General features: G+C 36.1%; 2 protein-coding genes across 6 annotated transcripts in view; one reads left to right on the top strand and one right to left on the bottom strand.

The window, feature by feature from the left end:
* Nucleotides 1-20,336, top strand: part of TRPC3 (transient receptor potential cation channel subfamily C member 3) — a 288,551-nt gene that overhangs the window by 112,037 nt on the left and 156,178 nt on the right. The window lies entirely within an intron of this gene.
* BLTP1 (bridge-like lipid transfer protein family member 1) overlaps nt 1-20,336 on the bottom strand; it is a 114,697-nt gene that overhangs the window by 15,855 nt on the left and 78,506 nt on the right. For 3 of the 5 annotated variants that reach the window (XM_061353647.1, XM_061353648.1, XM_061353645.1), the window contains exons 52-70: nt 19,833-20,077; nt 18,478-18,583; nt 16,300-16,397; nt 15,190-15,375; nt 14,023-14,191; nt 13,279-13,490; nt 12,125-12,323; nt 11,489-11,548; nt 10,816-11,042; nt 10,123-10,323; nt 9,788-9,918; nt 9,206-9,329; nt 8,113-8,222; nt 6,566-6,656; nt 5,962-6,024; nt 4,054-4,298; nt 3,269-3,484; nt 2,952-3,132; nt 1,088-1,280 (exon numbers count right to left, since the gene is read on the bottom strand). In XM_061353647.1, coding sequence (XP_061209631.1) covers nt 1,088-1,280; nt 2,952-3,132; nt 3,269-3,484; nt 4,054-4,298; nt 5,962-6,024; nt 6,566-6,656; nt 8,113-8,222; nt 9,206-9,329; nt 9,788-9,918; nt 10,123-10,323; nt 10,816-11,042; nt 11,489-11,548; nt 12,125-12,323; nt 13,279-13,490; nt 14,023-14,191; nt 15,190-15,375; nt 16,300-16,397; nt 18,478-18,583; nt 19,833-20,077 — 3,057 coding nt within the window. The remainder of the gene's footprint in view (nt 1-1,087; nt 1,281-2,951; nt 3,133-3,268; nt 3,485-4,053; nt 4,299-5,961; nt 6,025-6,565; nt 6,657-8,112; nt 8,223-9,205; nt 9,330-9,787; nt 9,919-10,122; nt 10,324-10,815; nt 11,043-11,488; nt 11,549-12,124; nt 12,324-13,278; nt 13,491-14,022; nt 14,192-15,189; nt 15,376-16,299; nt 16,398-18,477; nt 18,584-19,832; nt 20,078-20,336) is intronic. The other 2 variants (XM_061353649.1, XM_061353650.1) reach the window with 2 other exon arrangements.

Consider the following 20,336-nt stretch of genomic DNA (forward strand, 5'->3'; position numbering starts at 1 on the left):
AGACACGACATGGTAAAAATTCAAAGGCAAAGATTAGAAAGAGGATAGGAAATTACAGAACAAAATTGAAGAAGTATAAACCAAGACTATGCAACATTCAGTAATCATAAAGAGAATGAATATTTAAGGAAGTAAGAGCTTATTGTTCAACAGCACGGATAGTTTAGAAAAGTGTCCCCATTTCACTCTTCTCTTCCAGCATCTCCACTGTTTTTATTAAAAACAAAAACAAAACAACAAAAAACAAACAACAAAACCCAAAAAACCAACAACAAAAAACCCAAAACAACCCCTACAATGTTTTTCAGGTATAAATTTTGCTGGCTCATCAAATTCTGACAATTTTTTTGTTTTGTTTTTAAAGTGATACTCAAATGTCAAAGGAGAGAGGAGTGGATGTCTCGGAGGTGCAATCTACATACCTCTAGATCTGACATGATGCAACAACGGACTCCTGCTTGAAAACAGGAATCATTTGAGATAAACCAAAACTTTCAGTACTGGAACTCATGTTACTGCAAAGCATGGTTATTTAAGGGCCTGCAACAGCTGAGGACATTAGTCTGGTATTTTGATTAATACAAATACACCTAAACAGCTGCCTCAGTATCTCAAGAAATAACCGAGTTCCAGAAAGCAATAATTTATGCATTACTTGTGCAGTAGAAGGCATTTAAAAGCTGAAAGTATTCTTTGAACGTGTGGGAGGAAAAATTAATCTGAATTTATCCTTCATAATCCAAGGGAAAACATTCAGTGCTCACTTTTCATACAGATACTTAAACTTTGCTTTCCAGCATAAGCATTATTTTGTTTCATGAAAACACGGAGGAGGCTGTGACAGTCCATCGTTGGGACATGGTGACTATGACAGAAACATTACTGTGACTGGTTTGGCAAGTGATTTCTAAAAACGCAGCTTTATGAACTGCATTCATGCTTCTGGAATCAGGTTTCTGCAGCCAAAGTTAAGGCTTGATAAATACAGTGCTTCAAGTAATGCGTAGACAGATCTAAAGCCAGTAGATTACACGAAGGAAGATACATATATCCATGGTAGTTTTAGAAGGTTATTATCTGTAAGTACCTGATGGGATGGGTGGGGGTTGGGGAGGAAGTAAGGTGTTAGTCTTGCTGTGAATAGTGCTAGATAAAGGAGGAGATGTGGCAGTATCTTTCATACCATACAGCTTGGACTCTTTGGAAAGGGTTCTTGGCAAAGAGGATCCTCGAGAAGTATTTGGCGATTCAGTCTTTAAAGTCTTGGAGTTGTAGTGCAACTGGAAAGCAAAGGAAGATCAATTTACTTCATACAAGTAGCTCAATTTCTGCACAGCAGTTTGCTGTCACTCCTTCCCTTAAAAAAAAAAAAATATATGCTTTTCCATTGTTTACAAAAATGCCACTGTAAGATACATTATATTCTAGTTCATGTTCCACAGATAAAGCTGGTGCACGTAAAGGATCTGACACAAAAAAATAAAATAAATTTATAAAATATAAACAAAATATCAAGGAAACACAGAGAAGCTTCAGGGGAACTTCAGGGGAAGTTTAGATTGGATGTAAGGAGGAAATTCTTTTCTGTTAGGGTGGTGAGGTACTGGAAGAGGTTGCCCAGGGAGGCTGTGAATGCTCCATCCCTGGCAGTGTTCAAGGCCAGGTTGGACGAGGCCTTGGGTGATATGGTTTAGAGTGAGGGGTCCCTGCCCATGGCAGGGGGGTTGGAACTTGATGATCTTAAGGTCCTTTCCAACCCTAACTATTCTATGATTGTATGAAACAGAGAAATTTACTATTTAGGAACAATGACTAAAGCTTGTTTCTTCACTCTGTTACATCATAGACATCCTGTGCTGCCAACTATTTGTTCCTGTCTGCATAGCTTGCTTTCTGTCTTACAGCACAGTGAAACTACTCCTCTACTAAACACTGGCATCCAGAGAGTTGCAGTAAAAAAGAAAATAAAATCACAGAGTTCACACATTCTGTATGTGCATAATACACTCTCAATGCAAATAACAAAAACTGTAGAGAATGTTTAGTTATTCCTAAATTTGACTAAAGGCAATGGCAAGACCCGAGGCATAACTTATTCCTGATATAGACTGAAATACTGCAAAGTGGACACACATAGCCCTTCCACATTGAAAGGCTAGATAATCCAGACTGTTGTTTCAAGAGGCAAGCATTTGATTTATGGCACTGCCTCAGCTGAATTCCTTGAAGTGTCCATGCAGCACTAACTTATTTTCCCCTGTTCTTACTCCATAGGATTTCAAATCACAAAATACAAGAACATTTCTGTTGAGACCTTTTCTTACTAGGATACAGAAACAACCATAAGAAAAAAAAAAAAAAAAAAAGGATTGTACAGTCTGAGAGTGTTTGAGAGAACAGTGTCCTAAAATAACAGTTTTTATACCAAGACTCCAACTGCTATAAAAAGCAACACAGAAGACACAGTAAGAGATTCACGTGTTAGTGGGCCAACTGTTAAGCTGTCCTTCCCCTGAATTATCAACAGTGAACAGATCTTCCTTTAAAACGGGCATACAATACAAATTACCTGTCAGAGGAGAAAATAACCAAACCAATGTCTAATTTTAGACACCCAAATATTAATGGAACTGATTTCATTATCTAGCATCACATACACTATTTATTACAGAGCATCATTTGACACGGTTCTATTTTTGATGGTATATATAAAGATTTTGGAGGGTTTTGCCCTTAAGAAAACGAGAGTAAAAGCATCAAAGCATGTATCAGTTTTCAGTGTAGTATTACATTATTCCTATATCAGCAGCATCTACATAACTGAAAAAGATTTTGCCAGTGTTCTCTGTATACATGAACCTATACATACTGTAAGTGTATTTACTTTGAAGTCATATTTGAGCATAGAGAATGAGCAGGTGCTTCCCTGCTAAGGTGTATACTCCTTTTACCTTTACATCCACCCCAGGAATATAAAACACCGTTGTTTCAACATCACTAGATTTTGTCTGTAGAGATGATGGCACTTTCTTGCCAGCAAGTAAGTGAGTAGTAGATGCATAATTAGTTTGAAATTTCTTCTTTTTTGTAGGAGACTCCTGATCCAAACTTCTGGAACTCCGATCATAGCTCCTAAAATAAATAGACTGTATGTTATTAAAACAAGCTTAATATTCATTACTATTAATAAGAGTAGTATTAGTATATTTTCTAGTATTGGAAAAAAATAGACATGTCTAAAACAAATTTGTAATATCAGCTACATTACCTTCGTAAACTTATGTCATCGTGTTCTTGCTGAAGCATTGTAGGGTGCAGTACACATTTTCCACAATCAATTTCAACCCTGATATCAAGTTCAAAGTCAATATTTCTCTCTGTGGTTGTACCAGTCATACTTCTGTTGGTAGGTGTTGTTGGCCATCGCTCAGTGAACAGTTGGTGGACAGCAGCGAATCCTGTTGCTTTCTTGCGAGAGGTACTCCTGCAATGGATTAGACATTAGCATGAGATTTACCTGAAGAGATGGTAGGAGGCATTCTTAGACTACGTCCACCCTTTTAAGAACTTTGCTGAAAAGGGCCTTAATCTGATGCACAGCAACACTGTGATCCATCTTCCATTCACACATTTCTAAGTATCCTTTCTTAGTAGAGGGTACTACAAAGAACTAAGCCTTTTTTAAATTCTGAGTCACAAAAAAGAAAAAAAAGATATATAATAATTTCCATATTTGTAACAGTACATGTACTTTAGGGAGCTATAATCACTGAAAGTTGTGCTGTCATTTGGTCCCTCTAAAACCTCCCCCATGCCTCAAAAACCTCACTTTCCAAATTCTTTTATTCTGTTCCAAGCCCTGAAATTTCTCACTGTTGCATCCTTTTCAGATCAGAATTGCTCCTCATAGTCACCTCTGTGGAACACAACTTCCCACATAGACACTTAAGGCAAAATTCAGTCCTTTCTCACTAGCAGATTTTGTAGCTTTCAAGTCAATATTTCAAGTGAATTTTCTTAATTTCTGTGCCCTTCCTTAGGACCGTCACTTACGGTGGTTTCCTATAAAAATACGTCCTCTCTCTCTCATGGTCATCCTCCTTCTCAGAGTCCTCACTGCTTGATGATAAGCTGTCATCCCGGCGTCCTTCTTCAGGCTGGAAGGGAATGCCGGATGAGAAGACAACTGGAGTTTTGGGTGAACCAAATACTGAGCATGAGCCTTCACTAGTAGATGAGTAATGGGAGGGACCATCAATAGTTACAGACAAAAGGTCCATTTCTGTCTCCTCTGGAAACTGATTGTAAAAAGACAAAAAGATATTAAATAGCCACAGATATCGTCTCCATCAAGAATGCATTAGATAACTCTGGAAATAAATATGCAAGAGTGCTATGAGAAACTCTTACTCACAAGTTCCTTATAGTACAGAGAATGCAGGTACAGAAATTGCGAAAAAGAAAGAAGTGAAAGCTTGGTGAGGAGACATTTGCCGTTGCCTAGTGATTGAGCTCAGTCTGTTACCTAAATACATATCATGGTCTGACCAATTCTCACAATCAGAAGAATGGAAACATTTCATTTCAATTTTAAAAATATTTTGAAAGAAAAGGACAGAAGACAACAAAAATCATCAGCAACCTCGTAGAGGGGTGAGGCACCCAGGAGTATTAGTGAGATCTAGATGCAGGATGCTAACGCAGAATGTACGGCACACATGTTCTAGGCTGCACTCCTGGGCACACATGCTTTAACACAAAATGAACTTCAGGCCAAATTTCCAGAAAGGGCCTCCGATTTCTTAAATAAAGCACACCAGAAGCACCACACAAGCAAGTTTCGAACATTAACTTCTCAAAATGCCTATGAAAAATATCTAGAAGTGCTAGTTTAACACCAGCACTACCTATGCAGTGTTACTATAGAGCTACACAGTTGTCTGCAAATTCAAATTAGAGCTCTGCTGAAGAACTGACAATATAATGTCACTAAGATTATTTATTTTTTAATATTCAACATTCAATACCTCTAATTATTTGATTGCATTTTGCTATGCTAACAAAAATTAAGCTAACCAGGCTTATATGTAACAACAACAAAAGGTAGGATAGCATTTAAACGTGAAAATATTTAAATGTGCAAAGCACATTTTTATGTTTCATTTCCATCTCTCTCAGAAATAGGAATTTATTTTCTGGGAGCATGAGGTGAGTTGGAAGGGGAAAAAAGCATGTTATTATCTATTCAGTTTTCTTTTGTTTGTTAGTTCATTTGTTGGGGTTTTTGTTTTGTTTTATTGGTTTGGGTTTTTTTTGGTTTGTGGGTTTTTTGGTTTGATTTGGTTTTTTTGGTTGTTGTTCTGGGTTTTTTTAAGGAAAAATAAATCTTCACTATTTTCGCTAAACATGTTTTTAAAAGCATTTTAAAATCTCTACCATTTGTTCTCTGGGTATTAAGTTCTGACACATCCTGTACTCACTATTATTTTGAAAATAGCTTACTCTCCATTAAGTATAGGAATTCCAACAGCAGCTGAAGTGTGAGAGGATGTCCTCCTACCTAGCTCTTATTTTGTACTGGTTTTGATGCCTGCTACCTTGAAACACCATGTAAACAGACAAAGGCACACATACTAAAATCCTCTTGTAAACCACATTTCAAGGCCAGATTTACGTCACTTTACATCAGGGTTAACCAGTCTTCATAAGTATACAAGCAAAATTTGCAATAATTCATTTTACAAAAACTACCAAGTTTTAGGTCTCCATAAGGATGTAGAAACACCATGGAAAGCTCATCAGAATCATGTTCTTCTGCTTACTTTACATATTTAAGTGTTTTCATATTTTATATACATTCTGTTTAGCTGCATGCAAAAGAGATAAAGCATTGAAAAGCAACTCCCTATGAGAGAAATTAGTTCTCTGGCAAAGAATACTTGGTTGTTTTGTCAAAAATACCTGAAAATACCCTTCCCTTGGACAGCTGGATTGTTGTGCAATCCGCAAAGCTGTTTTATTCAACTTAATTAGAAGTGGAAAGAAAAAAGATATAAATTAAAACAATAACAATAATCTCAGCCATGCAAAACCAACATAATAGGAACATTTTCAAAATGAAAAAACAGTGACCAAGTCAATGATTCAACAATCCATTTCAAACATACAGAAAATACACTTGTAGGGTTACAGCAAACTAATACCTATTTCCAAAACTCTAAATATATTCAAACACCAAAAATACTAAGCAATTTTTTGCACACTTCTGTTAAAAATTCCAAAACAACTGCATTACTACTGTGTCAGCATATTAAAGCCAAAAAAATCCCAAGTGTTTTCTCCAATGATTCATTTGATTTCTGTGTTAAGAAACCAAACCACATCTGTCTTCTATCAAATCAAATCTGTCTTCCAAAACCCATCCATTATTTGAGGCCAACATTAATAGAAATAGACACACAAAAACATACAACCAATTCAGATCTGCCAAGGTATACCCATCTCATGAACTTTTGACCAAGTGGCACAGGAAATGTAATTATATGGCATATAAAGTAATTCTTACAGAATCCTGTATGTTGAAAGTTACTCTTGGCCCAGGAGATGCAGCATCTACACGAATATCTGGGAGGTCTTCACTGTCTCCTAGTCGAGAGCTATAAGAAAGAGGAAAAGAGAACAGCTTGTTAAGTTTTACTACAGGATTTTACATTCATGCAAACATGCAACTACACAAATATAAGGCAATAAAAAAATACATTTTTTTGTTGTGGAAAAAATTATAAAATCATGATTGAAGACCTTAAGGTATATGAAAAGGAAAAAGGGAAGGGGAGAAGTAATGAAAAGGAGGGTACACATTGTTTGGCCATTGTTTTGGTCTATCTCTAGCCAATCTCTGCTTATTTCTTTATGCAAGTTTTTCAATCCTGAGCCAACATGTAAAAATTACAGAAAAATAAGATATACGTGATCTACTACATGGGACTTAAAGCAGGTTGTCAGATTATGCATTCTATGATGCAAATGAATTATTTGGCCTCGTAGCATGTAGATATCACTTTATATTTACAACCAAAGTACTCACTAAGTTTTTCAGAACTTAGTGTTTCTTACAGAGCAACAGAAAAGCCCCATCATCTTTTCCATACAATTTCTGGTTCTCTTCAGAAAACTTTGTGAAAAGGTAAAATGAAAGTTGTTCTCATCTGACAGATCTTGAATAAGAACCTTCATGCCTTCAACACTTGCTCTGATTATCAAGAATGCTAATTAATTCAGAAGAGAGATTCCTTTTCAAGGGCACATTAGAGTGGTTATAAAGCTGGTTTTATTCTGGAATATCTGCTTTCTGACGTTTTCACATCTGGATTATTTAAACATTTCCATTCACTTCTACAGAGGTATTGAAAGTACATTTCTATTGAGATTTTCTTCTCTCAGGAAAAAAAAAAAAAAACAAAGAATTCTAACACTCCTCTCAACCTTTATAATTTTCAATTACTTCATATTTAATACATAATAATGCAGCACGTTTTTAGTTCCAAATTTAAATGCTTCAGCTAGATCTGTAGGAGAAATAGACTCAAACACATGTGTTCTAAAACCACAGCAAACACTTTATTAGGAGACATCACTATACAACTACAGCACTTTGCTCAGCAGCCATGATAAAACAAAAGCAATACATATTATGCATATGAACAGATTAAAAGAAAATTATTATTCACAAAAAAAAAAGCATCTCCCTTTCTTCTTCTCATTACAACAGCCCTTTAAGGCATGTCATTGCAATTCAAGCATAGGAATTGAACTGATCACACTACGCCAGTTTTCCTTTTTTATGGTACTTCAGTATTACTTGAAAGCAGAATTCTGTAGAAAACCCTTAGATGATGTAGAGTGGAAAGTTCTCATTTGACAAACTACTAAGTCTGTTAAAAAAGCTGCTTTTTAGAATATGTATGTCTTCCGAAGTTACCTCCTCCTATCTAGTTCTACCACACGTAGCCACTGCTTACAGTGAAAGGACTTTTACAGCCAAAGTCTAATGCTTCCTCTGTTACACAGGCTGTCATTGCTATCACAGATCTCAAATTCGCAGAAGCTTACCTTGTTCTGTCCATTCTCTTCAGAGGTGGTCTAGCTGTTGCTGAAATACTCTTAGATCGGCTATAGCTGGGTTTGTAGCTGAGACCCCATTTGTCTTTCAAGGAGGCAGCCTAAAACAAAAATAATACTTAAATGCAACAACTGAGAACAGAAGGGGAAAAACTTTGGCAAGCTAAAATACTATTTTGCATAGGTGTGCCAGTAAAGGAAAAAGATTTTTTTTTAAACTGCATCTCTTTTCCATGTTTCAACATCTTCATCTTGCTTCTGGATACATGTTCAGTTTTCGTATTTGCTGAAGTTGGTAATGTCCTGTTGCCAGGAGAAATGTATACCCAAAGCTAATAATCTGACCACTTCAACAGACATCCTTCCTAGCTACCACTACAGTAACAGAAGAACATGAGATGATAACATGAGAGCACCTCAGAAAGAGGTGCGAACAGATTACTAACTGAAAGATCTTTTCTTATTACTGAAGCATCATACTTGGAGCTCGTGTTCTAGGACACACTGAAAATCACCTTTTGCCAGGTTTGTTATCAGGGTCTGCGAAAACAGCCGCACATTTGTGGATTACCAGCAATCCTGCTTGGGTTTTGTCCAGTTTCTTCTAGTGTCTATGCCTGGTAACTTGATCTTATTTTTATACCACTTAACTCAGCAAATGTGCTGTTTGTTTACATATTAAACATGGTTATAGCAAGCACAGATGCCAGGTGGAACAGTAATAGGTATCTGTCATTTGCCCAAGCAGTTAACATCCTTGCCTCTGCATCTGCATTCCTCAGTCCAATAAGGAATAATTTTAAAATCTGCTGAAAGTGTAAATTACGTTTTCAAAACCACTTTTTTTTTACTATTTCTTCTGAGTGTGCAAATAAACCCATTTACATTATAATACCTGTGAAATTCCAATTTTCCTATCTCTGTTATTACAAGGGAGAAGAACTTTTCCCTGCCCTCTCCTAAAGGTAAAGGCACTGCTGAACGACTTGATAATCTTAACCTCCTTTTCCACTACTAACATTTTCTTTGCTTTAATCAACACGCAGAAAAGACTTATGCAATGCAGGTGCATAATGCTGCTCACCCTCATACTGGATCTCCGTAGCTTTTTACGAACATCTCGGCGGATATCATTGACAGCCACCGACTCCAGTTGCTGATAGCGCTGAATTTCTTGATTTATAGTTCCTTCACTTGCACCTAATTTTCTGGAGATAAATCATAGTTGAGTTATCTTTTACCATTTCAAAAATCTGTGTTGCAATGATGTTTTGCTTTGCCTGGGAATTATCCCATTTTCTCTTTTTTAATTAGTTAGTCATTAACCAGTGCCAAATGTAACTACTGAAGATTTATTACCAACACACCAATAAATGGTTTAAAAAAACTTTGTAAAGCACCTGCTATTTTGAAAGAACTGCAGTTTCCCAAAGCATTCATAGACTGAGAAGAGGCAGGCACAAAACATAATTTTGATTCTTGAACTTGTATTAGAAGAAACATTTCACCTAAAATCCAAATTTCAGACCCAACTGCCCTCAGAATGGTGACAGCAATTTTATTCCAAGTACAAGAAGTAAAAAGAGCCTCCTCTTCATTATTTAGCATGTAGTTACTGAGCTCTGTATTCCCCTTGCAGACAGAGGGGAAGCAAAACCCAACTTACTTTAAATCATCAATAACTTTAGCTTGCTCATTGAGTTCTCTAATATCGACCAAGCGTTTCACAAATTTCCTTCCTCGCTGTTCTCCAGTCTGGATACTAGAAACTCCCTGTCGTCGGTGATCAACAATCTCCTGTTTAAAATAAATATTAAATTAAAGCTTTCACAAAAAAATCAGACATTAATATGATCTAACAAGCAAAGTGAATTTCACACCTTAAAATTTGGATTAGTGCATGCAAAAGAATCAGTTTCATTTCATAAGGCATCTGATTGGATTTTTTTCCAGTGATCCAAACCCCATCATTCAGTTAGACACACTGTAACTACTACATACATGTCCCCATGAGCAGGATCTGCCTGCTTTCATATGTGATCTGCTAGACAGAGGAGAATCACACTTCGCTGACCCCAATAGATATTCTACAGGAACAGAGTATCGATGGTTTGGGGGGCTCAAACCCAGCAGGTGATTTACAATCCGCTGCCCCAGTGTTAGCTTGCGTGGATCTCCACATAATGAACCTCCATCTGATTTCTAAACAACAAACAGGAACATAAGTGTTCTGGGACAATGTTTGCACTGTTGGCAAGCAAGAAACATTTAAGATAGCCATTAAAGAATACCTGTTAAAATGCTTTTATGTGAAACCAAAAAGCAAGGTCAGCAGCATATCAGGTAGAAGTATCAAAAAAAGATTTTTTTTCTAATTTGCTTATGTTAGTAATTTAATCTGTCAAATAAACCTATCTAGAGCCACAGATGTTCCAATTCAGGTACCTGAAGTTAGGTATTGTGTCTCCATATTTTCAAATCCAGGTTGATTATTGCCACATAACATTGGCAGAAATACGATCTGCCATTTCTGGCCTTTGAAATATGGAGTTAGAAAACTTAACACCCAAACTTCTTTGATTTGCAACAGGAGTTACATGAGCTATAAGAAGTATCATGCTGAACTCAAGACAAATCTTTGCGTTTGACTGAAGACTTCCAACTATTAGCACTTACTTTGGTTGATTCACTTACTGCGTGTATAGTGGGAGACATAGCATCAACTTCATCCTCATCTGAAAGGTCAGCTATGTTCACGGAGTTGAGGTCAGCAATATCATCTATATCTTCTTCTCCTGTTAACGTTGTGAGGGTGTTGCCTAAGGCATTCAGTCTTTTCCCAATGTTTGGATCCATGTGGACATCAATACCACACATCTTCCATAACACATTCAGTGTCCAGGTTCCAGCACTACTACTTTCTGCATTAAAAAAAGTTTAACCATGTTTAGTTTCTTGGTTTGTTTTTTTTTTTTTTTTTGTTTTTTGTTTTTTTTTGTTTTTTTTTTAATCACACACACTGACTTATGTATTGGTTAGCTAAGACAATGTTTATCAGTTACAAAGAACTGTCTTTTCTGCCCACTCCAAGAAAAACAAACAGCACAACTGAAATGGTTGCTGGAAGTACTTCACAGCTACAACATTAGTATTTCTTTAAGAAGTGATGTACGCAGGCTAACTTAATTAAAACACATGCCTTGCAGCCAAGCTGATGACCAGGACCGTTTCAAACTTAAGCTCTTACAATTGCAGCCACATTTACTATTCCAGAACAGGATTTCTAACAGCAAGAAACCTAAAGGATGATTATCTGCTTATAAAATTCCTGACTTTTGTACAGTCTCAAGAAACAACAACATATTACCTGCTGCAGCCTGTCCTGTTGTTCTGGAACACACTTCGTATGTACCATCTGGCACAACACCTATATGAAGCACATACACTAATTAAGTAGACAGTGAAAGTTACTTTAGACCAGCCCTATGAAATTCCACCTGTCTCTTGCCATTGGCAATTAAAGCATGAGTGTAGTTGGACAGAAGGTTTAATTTAATTTCCTATTAAATATATTTTCTTATTTAATGTGAATGTACTTGGTAACATCCAATTCTATATCAACTTGATATTCCATTCCATTCTAGAATCTTTACCATAATAAAAGATACATATGTATATATAAATGAAAATCATCTATATTAAACTATCAAAAACTCACTGAGATCTTATGAAAAAATATCAAAGCAACACATTCAACTCTTCCAGCATCTGTCAGACACTACCTGAATGCTAACAATAAGACATACAGCAACAAAGTTATTAATTAAAGGAAAACAGAAAAGAATACAACCTTTTAGATCCATATTATTTTGCTTTCAAAAGGCCAAAATCTTGTCTTTATCTTTTTGGGGGAAGGTTCAGTGCCTTTAAAAGTCACAGAAAAGGATGAAAGTGGATTTACACCTGAAATACTATTGTCCAGTATGAAATCACACCCACTTACATGCATTCATAACTAGATCTCCTCTTATTTCTGGTTTCCAGTCATCCCAACTTGTCTCAAAGCCATCAGCAAACCGGATACAGAAGTTTTTAAAATGACCTTTGCTAACTAAAGATTCTGAGGAGCAGGCAGTGATTAGTGTGCTTTCAATAGTCAGGACTAAAGCAGAGCCAGTGTCAAGATCTGCAGTGTGGTTAGACTGGAAAATAAAATCACAGAGAGAATTTACTGGTCATTGCAATGTCCAACTGATACTGTACATGTGCTACATGCTTTTCATCTTTCCCTGTTAGAAAACTGATTCTCTTCTCATATTCCCTTCTTGTATGTCTATCTACAGTTATGCAGAGCCTTAAATACACAGGGTTGACTGATTATTTTACAGTCCTTTGTACATGAAGGTCTGTAATTTTGTTTAATTGCAAAAAAAGCCTACATATTCCCTTTTATAAAGCTAGACTTCTTTTGATCCAAGTACTGGAAATATTCTACATACAGCTTAAGCCAGAATGTATTTTTCATAATTTACTATAATTTGTAATACATAAAATGCCACCTGTTTTATCCATAGAAGATAGAAGATTCATAATCAAAATGTTATGTTATTATGACTTCTAGGTTACTGGCCTCATTACTCCTTTACATTTCTATGTATTATGATTATTTCCTTCTGTATCATTAAAATGATTCATTCCTATTCTGGAATTACTCCCCATTAAGACTACTCTCAATTCAACATATGAACAGTCTCTGAATCCAGTTTTCTCACAAGGTCATTTAACATTATCTATCCTTATAATGCTCAACTGCTTTGTGTCTTTTTTTTTTTTTTTTACTGCTGTCAGTTTAATATTTTTAAACTGCTGGCAGCATAATATTTTCCATTTTATACTTAGGAGGTACAGATCACACATCCACCATATCCATTTCATTTCCCCAAAACATGCATGCCAACTTATACATGAGTAATATAGTTCTTCTATAAATGAGAACAACATTTCTGCTACAAGCAGTGTCACTACTGCAGTTAATCAGTATACTCTGCGTTGGTGTGATGAAAAGGTACTTTTATGAACGTAAAAGCCATGTACCACACACAAATGCCTATTTCAACAGACTACTAATATTCACATTGCTTTAGACACTTTGATTACCTGAGGTGTATTTGTGATGGGCAGGCAAATTCCTAGGTCATTAACAGTCAGCTGAAGAAAGAGGGTACCAAAAGCCTGCGCAGAGGTTTGTTGAATTCCAGGCAGCAAATCTACTACTTCTTTTGTGGCCATATGAATATCTTTATGTAAAGCCATTCTCTGTTCGTTCCAGTTGTCATACGCAGCCTTGTAGTTCAGCCAAAACAACACAGCTTTGTGAAGAAACCACAAATAGAAATACTTAATTGAAATCAACACACACGAAAAAAGAAACTAGAGTTTCACTAAAGAAAGCTTTTTTTGCTTGTTTGTTTGCACATTTCTCCATTATTTTAAGAATGTGGATGTACAACAATGGACACACACACACATATTCAGCATGTGGTGAAGAGTCTCATGCTGCAAACAACAAGATGGACAAAGCAAATAATTTAGCATCAGGGTTAACACATTAAAATACAGAAATCAATGCTGTTCCCAGCATTATTAATTTGTCAAGATTTACAAACGCAACTTCTTCCAAGCGATCTGAAAACTAATCATCTCAGCAAAAGGAATTTTTTTACATTAGGAACTATTAACCTCTTAACATGCAGTAAATCTCCTGAATTTCTCAGCTCCCTAACATTTTGATTTAACATGAAATATACTAAATCTTGAATAATCAAGCTTTTTTGAAAAAAACAATATATATATAGCTTCCTCAATATGAAGACAAATTTATAGCAATTGTGTCTTCAATACCTCTATCAAAGGCCACAGGCTGAGCAAAAACAATGGGTCTGTTCAAAGTAATGAGCACAGCTTCTCTATCTGATGAGCCACTAATTTCTTCTCGGAGAGCATTTCTTAATCCAATTCTTGTCTTGAAATAGGCAACCTGATGAAAGTCGGAGCCAGCTTCTTCATAAACCTTAAAATGTTCAAAAAATGGGAAGGGGGAGGAGTTTGGAGCAGGGAAAAATTCAGGGACAGGGAATTAAAAATAATGAAATTACTGCATCTGACAAAATGTAAAATTACAACAGGAAGTAAAGATGTCTCCTTTCCCCCTTTTTTCTTTTAGGCTAAGTTCTTTTAAGAATATTTGATTTTCTTACATTAAATTGCAGTGTGATACAGTGTAATTGCAGTGCAATTTTCCTTATTTATCGTAAAATGTTAACTAAAATAACTATTTATATATCCAGATCCTCTACTGCAACATTCATAGCTTTTAAGATTTGCATCTGTTTGTTTCTAGGCATCACAAAATAATATCATAGAATTAGTGATTCCAGGGTTAACAGTGGGTTTAAGAATACAAGAGATACAACTGTCAAGCTAAGGCAAATATACTATTTCAAAATGCAGGTCTGGCCACGTCTGGATCTTGTCTGATCTTGTTATTTCATTTACATGCCCTAAAAATAATAGCAGTATCAATAAAAATTTTGAATTTGCCTCAGTAACAAGGCCATTATTGTTGTAAAGAGCTAGTAAGTTTTAAGATTTTAACAGCATGAAAAAAAAATCAAAAAGAGCCCATACTTGACTCCTTCCATCTTTTAGGCATGTACACTGGCCTTCATTATGAAGGCTTGCTAATTCTTCTGAAAAGTCATCTTCAGTGTCATCTTGACTCAAGAACAAAATATGAGACAATATTCAGGAACTAAATTTCCACAACTGTGTGCTGCAGAATGCTTAAACATTTATGAATAAAAAGTAAAACAAAACAAAACAAGGCAAAAAAACACGAAAAAATTAAGAACCAACACCCTCCCTCCCCAGCTCCCCTACTCTTTACACACACTCCACAGCCAAACTGGAAAAAAAAGCAGTAGTTAAAGATAGCCTCTTGGCTTGGTTCTGTTTTTTTTTAATTGCACACTATTAAGAGCACCACACACAAAGATGTCAGGCACTAACCTGATGTTTAACAATCTGTCCTAGTGCCAGATTTAAATCCACCTGGCATTTCCCAAATAGTTTGAGGTAGCTGCTACTTCCAGGCATTGCTTTGGTTTGCAGTCTGTTTGAAAGTTCAAGTTCTATCAATCCAGTTTCAAATCTCACAGCTCGCATTGAGGGAGTTGTGGCTGTCACTTGAATTCCCTAATGAATAAGGAAGGCACGAAGTTATTAGGATCTGGTTCAGAGATATAAAGAGAAAGGAGGGGGAAAAAAACCCAAACCAACCAAACAAAAAATCCCAAAACAACAAAAAAAACCAAAACAACCAAAACTTAACAAAATCCCCTTTTCATTGTGGAGCAAGACAAGAGGACATAATCACTTTTCACAACACAATGCTACTAAGCTATTTCAAAAGGTTACAGGAACCAAACTCAAGGTCTTCTTCTTCATGCAGAGTATTCCTGTTTCAGTAAGCTTTGGGGCTGTCCTGGGTTTAGCAGTAGCAGTCATTTTTTCTCTTTCTTGGTAGCTGGGGCAGTGCTGTGTTTTGACTTTCGGGCTGGGAACAGAGCTGATAACAATGATGTTTTGGTTTGGCCAAGGACTTTGTGAACCTCATGCTCTGCCAGGGAGGAGAGGAAGCTGGGAGGAAGCAGAGACCTGACCCAAACTGACCAAAGCACCTGACCCAAACGGACCAAAGAGGTATTCCATACCACAGCACGTCATGCCCTGGAGGTAACTGGGAGTTACCCGAAAGGACACGGGGTCTTCTGGATCTGACTCGTTTTTTGGAGGGTGGTATTGTATTCTCTTCCCTTGTTTTCTATCATTGCTGTCGTTGGTGGTAGCGGTGGTGATTTGTGTTGTACATTGGTTACTGGACTGTTCTTATCTCAACCCATGGGAGTTGCATTCTTTCGATTCTCCTCCCCATCCCTCCGGGAGGGGGGAAGGCAGGGAACCCCGGGGGGGAACACGGGCTTCGACTGCTTCCAGCCTGGCACCACTCACTGGGAGTGAGTGCACAAACTGTCTGGCTGGGTTTAAACCACAACAGGGGTAAAAACCCAAAAGCCATTAGTAGCATTTAGGACCACTGGCTTGTCATCATAAGATTACCTTAAACTGTAGGCTTAATGAGTAAAGAAGAATTTTTGGTTTTTCTCCATCAGTTGTGCCATCATGTTCATTCCAAAGAGGTATCGGCTGCTCCCCTCCTGTACATATTAAATACACACATTTCAAGTTTTAACAAAAAACTTTCTTTTTTCTTAACAAAGAAAACATTTTAAACCAAATAGATATAAAAGAAGGTGACAGTGAAATAAAAGCCTCATTTTAAACAGTAACTAGGTGACGGTTTACAAAAACAACTACAGTTTGTAGTGCAAATTTTTATTACGTGCTCTGTTCATTAACTAGCTTTTAACTGGTGCAACTTCACCTTAAGTAATTGGTACTTATACAGTTTTTATATAAGAATAATATGCAATCAGTATTTTAGTGCAACAGAAACAATAATTATAAAAAACACTTTAGTATATTACAGTAATTGGAATTTTATAGCCAGGTGAGTTACTTTGAGGCAAGCCAGAAGGACAAAAACTATGTTCTGCCCCCACTGTTCCTCATTCAGTACCCAGTACACCATGGATTGCTGGCCCCTGACCACATTTCTGCTGAATTACCACAGTATGGAAAGTAGTAGTCACATTTCAGAAACCATTAGGCTGCTACTAGCAACACAAATTTGTAGTCTGGAAAAGCAAAGAACCAGCAATGGTAATAAATTCCTCACATAATACCAGAGGAGAGCTCAAACTCTGGAGACTTGAGAAACGTTGTAAAAGAAAGCTAATATAGGTTTCCCGGTTTGCCACTTTATGCTCCTCTATAAAACATGTTGTAATAGAATAATAACAGCTGTTGAAGGTTTATTCTCTACTTAAGTCTTCTCTTACTACCCAATGGTAATATATTTTGCCTGGAACAAACATTGGGGTGTTTAAAATTTGTTTCATCTCATCCTTCAGGGATTCTGACATTTTCCATTTTCTTCACTGCATCTTCTAACTCCCTTGAGGTTATGTCACCTGGGCCTGCACATTTCTTTTATATATGTTTGTATACATGAATATACGTACACACACAGAGTAGATCAAAGGAATGTACAGACACACACAAAGACACTCCTTTCACTGAGCACCACTTTTAATTTATCTTTTCTCATGATGTTTCCAACTACTAATGATTTTTTCTCCTAAAAAATAGGTAATTTCTGTAATAGCCTTGTAGGATAACTCAAAAATTCTTAAATTCAAACTATTTGAAGTTTCACATGCCTTTGAATATTTATTTGCATTTGTCATCTGGTAACATTCTCTAACATACATCCTTCTTCCTTTAAAACCTAACTAGAACTGATACTCCCTTTCTTTGCCCTGGTTATTTTACTTTCTTTTTTACTTTTTATTATTACTTCTTAATACACAGACAATACTTCTAATAAATTATTTCTAACAGTTAGAACTAGTGAGTGTACCTACTTTTAACTGCTGTGTAAATTGTGATTTCATCAGACAAGAGTTTCTGTGTAAGAAAATAAAAGTTTTGTAACTTTGGCTGTCTACTCAAATAGATGAGTGCATAAGTGTGAAATTACAAAAGAGGCAGCATTGAGTGATTTTGCAGCTGGTCGCTAACTGGGTTTTTAATGACAACGCTACTTTTCTTCTGAAAATTTAGAACAGATGATCAGCTTAAATGACTGAAATAAAACTCTTTTCTGCAATATACAGCATGATACACAAAACAATATAATGAATAGCCAAATCCCTTTTTCTTACAGTACTGAAACATGTAATCTGCAAAAAATCACAGAGCTAGGAAACGGGAAACACTAAGTAATACCAATATTGACACTATATTCTCCAGACACAGCTTTTCCATTAAAAGAATGTGCTGACATTATTTTACAAAGTACAGTATCACGCTCTGCATTTTATAGGTGAACAAAACAAATACAGAAAGTAACCCAGCCAAGGTCATGTCATACACACAGAGGCTAGTGACCTGAATAACATACTATCCTGCTTCCCAAGAAAACATCTTTTTTCTGATAGAGCTACAAAAATATCTACAGCCTATGTTATTACTTCAAACTCCAGCTCTGCTGGAGTGATAGATGTGCAATAATGGTATATGTGAAATCAACAGCTGATCCTAAGAACTACATAATGTTGCCATCTAATAAGGATTAAGGATCTTACTTAAAGTTGGTTTAAGTATTCAGCTTACCTGAAACCTTCTGTATGACTTCATTTACTTCCTTCATGAACACTTTTTGCACAAATACTAAATGATTTAAAAGATCAGTTGTGAGATTATGTTCAAAGGAACCAACCTGCAGAAATAAAAAATTTTAAAACAAAACTTTACAACAGCATACCTATGTTTTCAAAACAGTGCATTTTTGTGTTTTCAGGCATATCTTTTCAAGTCCAATTATATTGTTACTGCCATCAAGAAGAGCATTAAATGGCTTTGTCTTGCAATTTTTCTGCTGTGAATGTCTATCAGAAAATTGAAGGACATAGACTATTATATGAAAAAGTTTAATCTCCTGCTTAAGTTTAGCTTAGACAAGAAAATGCAGGACTTGATTAAGGTTCATGGAAGTATGTGAAATGCTACTTAATTCCAGGTAATAAATCATTATCAGAACAAAATAGAAATGAACTGTCAACCTCTAAAAGTACATTATTCGACTCACTGTAGATGAGCAAGTACAGGTATTTTCTAAAACTGCTTAGACTTTGTTTTTGCCTTTGCTAAGGAGGCCTTCACTTTTGTTTTGCATGCTAAACAAATTCAAAGAGTTTCTCTCTTCAGCCAGAAAATAACTCAAATGCACTGAGCAAAGTGTAGCACTCAATTAACATTCTCCCATTAAGATGCAAACACCAGAAGTCTCAATCACAAACACGCTAGACTCTTTCTGACTAAAGAAATGTAGGTAATAGAAAAGCCTCACTTTTCCCCACCAGAAGTGGTTTCTTTTAAGCAGCCCCAGTTTTCTCTCTATGAAAAGTAGCTGTAGGAATTGGTACACAAAATAGAGCTGTGAGTAGAATACTGTGTTAAACAGAAAAAAATATATAATTTGCTGGGATTACATATACGTTCTCCTAGCTATGAAACTGTCCAATCATGAAAAAAAAGAAAGTTATAAAACATTAAAACAGTTTTTTTGCAAATTATGTTATCTGATGTGTTAGCATAAGCTTTCAGTTTAAAATTACACTGAATCATCAGTATAATACACTTTGTCTACTTCACTGATAAGAAATATTGCCATTCTGAAAACAAGTTTCTAAACACATCTTCCTTATTTATTTGTACAAAGTAACACCTTCAAAATCCTTCAATACAGTGGTCTTCACTGCTTAATATGTTGGCTTCTTATCAAACTAATGAGTGAGGAGGTTCTATTTCAGTGTCATGCAATTACCAATGCTGTATTGGGATCAACCTGTAAATCTGAGAGTTCTGGAGTAGTCAAATTATTAAAATACTATAAAGATGCACATACAGAAATATAACACAATAGAAATAACAAGTTATCAAAGATGAACACTGGTTTCAACACGTACTTCAGCCACACATCGTAAGTAGTTCCCCTGTAGATAATAGCCCTGCTTAGCAGGTAGTTCATCTATGCTCCAAATTTGGTCTGAGTAAGTATCATGTTCTTCCATTATATATTTGCCTGACATAGTAACAGGAGGAAGGTTGAGACTTGCTGAAGGAGGAATGGTTGACATATCAGTGGCAGAGACTTTTGAAGTGAAGCGCAATCTGTGAATTGGAAGCTCAAAATTAAATCTAGTTTGGGCACCTGTAAAAGGAAGATGGGGAAAGAAAAGGTATGAACTTGCAAAAAAAATTCTTATTTATCCTTAAATTTAAGAACACACTTGGAATTAAAAAGAAAAAACCAACCAAAAGAAAAACCTTCACAGGTCTTCACAGACCTCTAAAGCTATAAATGTCCACCCACATAGAAACACAGAATCACAGAATTCTGGGTTTTCTTAAATTTAAAAGAAAATGGGGATTTAACTGTAATTACATGGAGAAGGAAGTCATATAAGCCA

This window comes from Neopsephotus bourkii, unplaced genomic scaffold (assembly GCF_033783945.1).
Source record: "Neopsephotus bourkii isolate Nb327-2 ecotype Australia unplaced genomic scaffold, CSIRO-AGI_Nbou_v1 NB_690, whole genome shotgun sequence".
Classification (NCBI taxonomy): Eukaryota; Metazoa; Chordata; class Aves; order Psittaciformes; family Psittacidae; genus Neopsephotus; species Neopsephotus bourkii.